The sequence below is a fragment of the Euprymna scolopes genome, chromosome 42 (assembly GCF_053919585.1).
Source record: "Euprymna scolopes isolate OS-2025 chromosome 42, ASM5391958v1, whole genome shotgun sequence".
Taxonomy (NCBI): Eukaryota; Metazoa; Mollusca; class Cephalopoda; order Sepiida; family Sepiolidae; genus Euprymna; species Euprymna scolopes.
The window spans coordinates 28,495,868-28,503,862 of record NC_136523.1 but is presented as its reverse complement, the minus strand read 5'-3'; the positions used below and the strand labels follow the sequence as shown (position 1 = coordinate 28,503,862).

General features: G+C 32.4%; 1 protein-coding gene across 2 annotated transcripts in view; it reads right to left on the bottom strand.

The window, feature by feature from the left end:
- LOC145266975 (alpha-1,3-mannosyl-glycoprotein 4-beta-N-acetylglucosaminyltransferase A-like) overlaps positions 1 to 7,995 on the bottom strand; it is a 265,602-nt gene that overhangs the window by 58,236 nt on the left and 199,371 nt on the right. Inside the window, exons 4-5 of one of the 2 annotated variants that reach the window (XM_080122813.1) lie at positions 7,664 to 7,826; positions 1,766 to 1,858 (exon numbers count right to left, since the gene is read on the bottom strand). In XM_080122813.1, the coding sequence (XP_079978939.1) occupies positions 1,766 to 1,858; positions 7,664 to 7,826 (256 nt within the window). The remainder of the gene's footprint in view (positions 1 to 1,765; positions 1,859 to 7,663; positions 7,827 to 7,995) is intronic. The other variant, XM_080122814.1, reaches the window with a different exon arrangement.

Here is a 7,995-nt window from a genome sequence, read left to right as displayed (position 1 = left end):
GATTTAAATAAAGAATTTTTTATATAATCTTGTTGAGATTTGAATTATTAAAGAATTTATTTTATAAATATTGCTGAGATTTAATTCATTATATAAGGCATTGTTGAGATTTTATTTATTAATGAAAAATGAGAAAATACAATCGAAATGTTTTTATTTTAATCTTTAAATTTTTTGGCACACCGATTACTTCTGTCAAACTTGGGTATATTTATGCTAAACTTGGGAATCTACAAGGTGCCTTCAATAAGTTTCAAGGCGTTTTTGTATTGGCACTTTTATTAATACACACATGAAACTCTAGTCCATTTCAAAGTAATCTCCTCTGGTTGCAATGCACTTGTTGTATTGTCCCAACAACTTCTAGAAGGCCCCATGAAAGTCCTCTTGTGTGTGTGTGTCAATGACCTTAATCATAGCCTCTTTCATCTCTTCAATTGTCTCATAATAACAGCCTCTAAAGTTTTCCTTGAGCTTAGGGAATAACCAAAAGTCACAAAGAGCAAGGTCTGGACTATAGGGCAGGTGAGGAACTGTTTTGATGCCCATCTTGGTCAAATAATCTGTGACAAGAATGGAGTTGTGGATTCGTGCATTTGCACAAATCTTCTGCATCTTCAGTTCCTTGTGAATTGTGTCACAGTTCCCACACTGACATCAAACTGCACTTAATGTCTCTATAGACACACAACGGTCTTTAGACATTACATTATTTGGCGGATCAACCTTAGTGTTCTAACTTCCTTATTCTCCCATACCTCTCATCATCCCTTACAGACTCCTTGCTTTCCTTGAATCTCTTATGCCACTGATCCTCAATTCATGTAAGATCGTCCATACATTTCTGTGGCATTTTTTCCAAGTTTAAAGCAGAATTTTATTGCATATCGTTCTTCTAAGTGTCCATGTCCAGATTGCATTTTTGAAATTCACCAGCTGGCTTTAGTAGGGTGCATTCCAATTCCTGCTTTAGCTGTTCATTTAAACCGGAAATCATAAAAATTGGTCAGTCATCTCATAAGATGTATAGCAACAACATACTGAATTTTCAAGAGTCTCCGACAATTTTAATTGCCTCTATAAAAAAAGTCTGGAAACTTACTGAAGGCACCTGATACGCATACTTTCGAACTGAAGCATTTATTTAATCAACAGAGGAAGATTGTTCTCGTTCTGTTAGGCATGACAGAGTTGAATTGTTTACTAATTTATATTTCATTCTTAGTTAGGTAGTGAGGATTAATCAACCCCCAGAAAACTGTCACTTAAAACCGATTATACTTAACTTTATCCCTTGTACTACATGTTGCGTGGTAATATTGAATTTTTATTTGATTTTTTTTTGTCATTTTCTTAAAGTTGAGAGGATATTAAAAACCGGAGATCCACTTCAAGAAGAAATAAAATAACTAATTATTTACTTACTAGACATTTTAGCTGTTCAAAAATAGGCAAAAGTTATAGTCCATTACCTTATACTGAATACTTTATACCAAAATGATAGAATGCTTTCTTCTTCTTTTTTTTTTTTTTTTTTTTTTTTTTAATCTTAAATTTTTGGGAACACAAACTGGAACTTCCTGTTAAATATAATGTATCTACTTAGAAAAAAGTATATAAAATTATTTATGAATAATAGAAAAAGAAACCCAATTAAAAAGCAATAAGTAAAGAAGAAGTAGAAGTATCAATAATCAATCTATTAGGAATTTCAGAAGGGAATGGCAGTGGTGTAAGGAGTGAGTGTGACGTCCAGTACACAAACCTGTTTGGCACCAAACCTGTCGAATCTGGATGCAGTGTTGACATGATGACGGTTGTTCTTCTGGGTGTGTTTGTACTTTGTATTAGGTTGGATCTGACAGAAAACAAGGATTTTATTTTTTAATTATGCTCTCTCGCTCTTTCTCTCTTCTTTTTATTCTACATGAACGTACACTTTTGAATTCCAATGTGAAATATTCTTTTTCTTATACATTAAGAAATAGTTGAAAAAAAAAAAAATGAGTAATTAGTGATACTAAATCTGTGAATGGCAAAAAGGCTGCTTATATCATTTCATGAAGGCAACATTCTAATTAGACAAAAAATAAGAATATTTCTTTAAATTATGCTCCCTCACTCCCTTTTTTTAAATTCTACATGAACTTACATCTGAATTCCAATGTGAAAGATTCTTTTTCTTATTGTAAGAAATAATTGAAAAAACAAATTGAGTAATTAGTGATACTAAATCTGCGAATGGCAAAAAGGCTGCTTATATCATTTCATGAAGACAACATTCTAATTAGCAATTTAAAATCATTATTTTACATACTATTATGACAAGTAATGTTAAGAAATGGTTTCATGTTTCTTCTAAATAAATGTAGTTGTTTATGTGAAAGCTAAGGATAATGTATTTGCCATTAATGACCTGAAAAGCCGCCTCTCTACGTAATAATGGGAGAATGGTTATGGTACCTAGTGCGATACAATTTATCACAAAAAAGTTGACTATTATTACAGAAATTAAATTCAATAGTTTAAATTTGTTTTTTTTTTATAATACATGCAAGCTTACTTATAGACATATATAGTTACAAGTTTATGAACATATTTGTATCCATTCAAAATATAGAAAACATTAAATTTATTTCTGATTGTCTAACGTTCGTATTGAATTTCAGAAAGTTTTCATGTGGACCAGCGTTCCGTTCTCCTCATTCCTTCTCCAACTTTCTCTTCGTACTGAAGAATTGTACCTATGTAACTATGCACTAGCCGTACCTGAACAGATTAAATTGACAATAAAAATAATCGCAATTTGCCAAAGTTACTGTAATTTTGCAACATATTCTTTAAATTATTTTATGCGTCAAGTCACCTATATCAATTATTTTGTTTTTTCATAGTGCTTTTTTTATGGTAAATGTTTAGCAAAGTGATTATACAAAGTAAATATATTAACAAATTAGTTAATTCTCCCCAAACAGGGCTCTACGGACAAGCTTATCTTTAGTTGACCTTTCACAACTAAATATTTTTGTTTACTAGCCAAATAGAAAAGCCAAACCCATATGATTTTTAGAATATGAAATCTTCATTCTGTGGCGAGTATGTACATCAAAGATTTTTCTGTATATTTTTAAATAAGTGTAATTCTAAATATACAACAAATTGTATGTTGATACTTGAAGGTATAAACATTCTAATTTCTTCAAATGTTTTTTTTAACAGCCTTCATTAAAAAAAAAGAGTATATTGTTCTATTAAACTTTTATTGTTTAAATAATTTTACTTTGTTCATTTTATTAAAAAATGTTGAAAAGATATTTTTCACTCAGTAGTGAGCCTTGGAAGATTGTCAGTGAAAGAAATGCAATCGCTAAAAGATAAGCATTTCATTATTTCTAGTTGCCACTTTGAAAAATAACTCACAAATGCGACTGTTTTAATCGCAATGTAGAGCCCTGCCAAAATCTTGGCCTGTCAGCCCGAAAAAAAAATTGTTCAATTTTTCCAAAGATTTTTAGCGTAAAAAAAAAAAAAAAAAAAAATAGCATGCCAGCCTGTCTAAATCAAAATTAGTTGCTTCCTGTTGTTCCGACATAAGAATCCCAGGTTGCTCGAATGGGATACCTAAATATAACACAAATAGGGAATAAGCAGGAACCATTTGTTGTACATTTGTCATGATTTAATTTGTTGAACACAATTGGTAAGACCCCATGTTGCGTGAATTAGAATCTCATTTGTTTATAACTGAATCTGTATCACATTTCTAAATATGAAGTAAGCCAATATAAACTGTTAAATTAAAAAAAAAAAAAATTAATATAATTTAGAACGTGGTTGGTGACATGATATTGCATTTCTTTTTTTAATTTCGCAGAAGAGTTTTTTAATGGCTGTTAATATAAGCAGACAAAGAAACAGACCTACTAGCTAAACCTGAAAAAAAAAAAAAAAAAAGAAAAATCAAATGCATAATAAAAATAATCACAATTTGCCAAAGTTACAGTAATTTCAAAATTTATTCAATCATATTTTATTAATGTTGACTTATTTCTTCATTATAACTGAGACAAAGTATGGAATAAGGATCCTGAAAGCCGAGAGACTCAACGGGTTACATTTTAATCAACACCCATTAGCTGCCAATGCAGTGTCATTTGTAACCTGAGTTGTTTGTTTTATTCGTTGATTTTAAATACTGAAAAGGATTTAAAGAAAGGAGGGGGGGGTATATTTTTTAATGTAGGGTGCATTTTTTTCTGGGTGGCGAGGTTTTTTTTTGGTTTTTTTTAAACAAAAACAGTCACTAATAATGTTTTGGTTTTTTATTTCTAAGTTTAACCTATTATAAACTGATACGAAAAATATTTAAGTAAATATTCCACTTTTTACTTGATTACTAAATTTTTTTTTTTAAATATTCTAGCAAATTTGAAAGTTCTCATTTACCTTTGCATGGAATTTTTACTTGATTAAATAATTTAAAAAAAAAAAAAAATGACGCGCATTGACATAACTGGTGTCGACTAAAAAATGCACCATCTGAGTGTCTCAGCTTCCTGGGTTCTTTTTACATACTTCGTCCAAAACATGTTTCTCCTACTTCTGTTTACTGAAATAAATGTTCGGTATAAATTATGTTTAATTTACAAAAAAAATGTCTTTAATAGAATTTCGAAAATAGTTGATGAAATGATGCTGCATTATTTTCATTTTTTGCAGAAGGGAAATATGTTTTGTTTTTAAATTTCTGATGGTAGCTTGCATTTTGCATAATTACATCTACCACTAGCTTTCCCCTCTTGGATAGGGTCCAAAAAAGAGTTTTCAATCTAATAGGTCCCACTTTGTCAACTAAGCTTCAACCCCTGTCCCATCGCTGCAATGTTGCATCCCTGTGCCTGTTTTACAAGTATTTTAATGGAATGTGCTCTGATGAACTCGTTGCACTTGTGCCCCTTTGAGTTCGAGCCTGCCTGCACTACTACCACTTTTTTCCTTTTTTCAGGGTTCATTACTAAACCACCTACACATACCCGGGCACTACCGCTACTGTTGTTTTGACTATCCCTCCGCCTCCGCTCCGGTAGGAGGAGGGGGGGTCCTTACTACACCACCTAAACACCCAGGCAACGCCGGGTACCCCCGCTAGTTTTAAATAAGAACCAAACAAACTTGTAGAATTCTCAGATGGATTAAAGACATCAGAGGCTGGAAAACGAGTTTTGCATCTGTATCTGGTTTCTTTAAGAAAACACCTTTTATCATTTGGTGTTCATTCTTCATCTTTATGCGGTCACGTGATTACGTAATTATATGATTGCACTGTATAATTATGGCATGTGATAATTCACATGACCACAATATATAATTATTCGTACGTCATGATTACATCTTTAGAAGCAATCATGCTATATTTTTTCTTTTCTTGTGATCTGTATTTTCTTTGTTGGTCTGTCCATTTCACTTTTTCTCAGAAACTACCGGGTGATCTAGCTGAAATGGGGTCTATTAACTTCATAGTTAACTTAAGTCGAGCTTCCAACCTCAACAATCAGTCTGACAGAAACTGGGCCATTTTTGCTGTCAGATTGATGCAAGATATTCTGTGTAGTCCTAGGAAGTCCACCCTCCCAGGCCTTGCTTCTCGGTTTTCAGGAGCAGCAAGTTTATCGCTTGTTATCTGATGCACCCTCACCAGAGAATGCTGAAGGGCTACTCAGACTTATTTTTGCAAGGCCAGAGTGCTCCTCCTTTTGAGGTGCTGGCCCATTTCCCTACCTTTCGACCTTGTGTCACATCCTCCTGTGCAGGGAGAGTAGTAAATAATGATCTGGTTGAAATTTTGCATGGACCTTTCTTATGATAAGGTGCAGCGAATTAAGTATTATGATACACAGTCAGGGATTAATAAGGATTAGTATTTAAGTTCCACTTTTTCTAGAAACCAATGAGCCGATCTGGCTGAAATTATGTATGGACCTTTTTTATGACAAAGTACAGCAAGCTAAGTATTATAGTATCCATTCAATGTATGGTTAGGGATTAATGGGTATTAGTCAGCACAGTACCACATTTTCCCTAGAAGTTTTCTCGGAAACCACTGGGTCATTCCGGCTGACATTTTGTGTGAACCTTTGTAACGTTAAGGTGCAGTAAATTAAGTATCATGGTATACGTTCAATGCACAGCAATTAGTATTTATAAATAATTATTCATAAATAGTATAACGAATCAGTAAACTAGAGGTTTTATTGATACGATTCTCTTCTGTTGAAATTCGAATCAGGTACTTATGAGAGGGACCATGTGACATTTAACCCTTTATGACCTGAATTATGATGTAGTTGATTAAAAAATATTTGTTGTTAATTTTATGGTTGGTTGGTTGTTTTTGTTTTATGGCATATCAACCTTTTTCATGTTATTTAATGCTGAATCTAGTGATTTTGAGGAACGATTTTTAATGGAGTATATTTGTTTTTTAAGTCGGATTCTATTTAACCCATAGTTGGGACCCTAACAGATACTACCACTCCGGGTCAGAGTGGACCTGGCGGCAACGGCAATTAAAGGGTGGCAACACACTCCCTAAGGCCAGCAAGCTGGGGCCTCACTATCGGATATAGTTTTAGGTCATATCCAGGACCGTTAATTTTATTATTTGAATTATGATGTAGATGATTAAAAAATATTTGTTGTTAATTTTATGACCTGAATTATGATGTAGATGATAAAAAATATTAATTGTTAATTTTATGACCTGATTTATGATTGTAGATGATTAAAAAAAATATCTGTTGTTAATTTTATGACCTGAATTATGATGTAGATAATTAAAAAAATATTTGTCAGTTTTATGATCTGGATTATGATATAGACGATTAAAAAAATATTTGTTAATTTTAGTCAGTTTAAAGGGTAATGATACTATGATTGTCTTCAAACTGGAAAAATTATGAAACTCAATAGTTAAACTACCACTGAGAATTTTTGCATTTCATAAACTTACCTTCATTATTATCAATAGTGCTTGAAAAAAGTGTGTTTATGACAACAAACAAAATCCCCCACTCTCTGAGACAGAGGGTGGCATACTGAATGTAAGCAATGGACAGTTGTAATCTGGAGGTATCTGGCATCTACCCAGATATTGAACTCATACATATAAAGGCATATTTAAATTAATTTCCACTTTATTTATGCCGTTATATTCATTTATTTACGACTGAATGAATTAGTTCAACCAGGTCATCAAAGGTTAAACGTCACGTTGTCCCTCTCTGAAAAAATGCTCGGCTAAAATTTTTGTGTTGTAATTGAATTAAAATGGTTCTGATTGGCCAGATGTTGAAACCCCAAATAAGTGTTATTCATCCTTTGTGTTGTGAAGGTACTTATGTATATAACTGTTCCATCGTGAACTATATTTAAATGTAGATACACACAAACTTTAGATAAACAACCACACATATATACACATGTCATATAGATGACTTAATTACAGTTATATATATTCGCTATATACAATATTGCATTGGGATGCCACTGTGCGTTTGTCAACAACAACATCCATCCAAGTGCAAATGATGTTGGAGAAGTACTTCACCTCTTCCATCTGTCTTTATGAGATTTTGTCACTTTTAAAAAATAGTTCTGCGCTTACCTATTAGTGGTGTTATTGTGTAAAACTGATTGCAAAAGGTAGGTAAACTGGCTGCGGAGAATGTGAATGTCACTTTCTCGTTGCTTCGTGAGGGATTCGGCAAATCGTAGACGTTCATGAAGTTCGGCAAACCTTTTTTCCAACAACGCTTCATACTGACCGTCTGGAAATAAAAAAAAAAATAAAATAAATAAATTTTTATAAATTACAAGTTTGATTATTAAACAAAAAAAGAAATAATTTAACTACATTATATTCCTATTTATTTGTCTATCCATTTTACTTTCTCTCGGAAACTACCAGACTGATCTGGCTGAAATTTTGCATGCAGA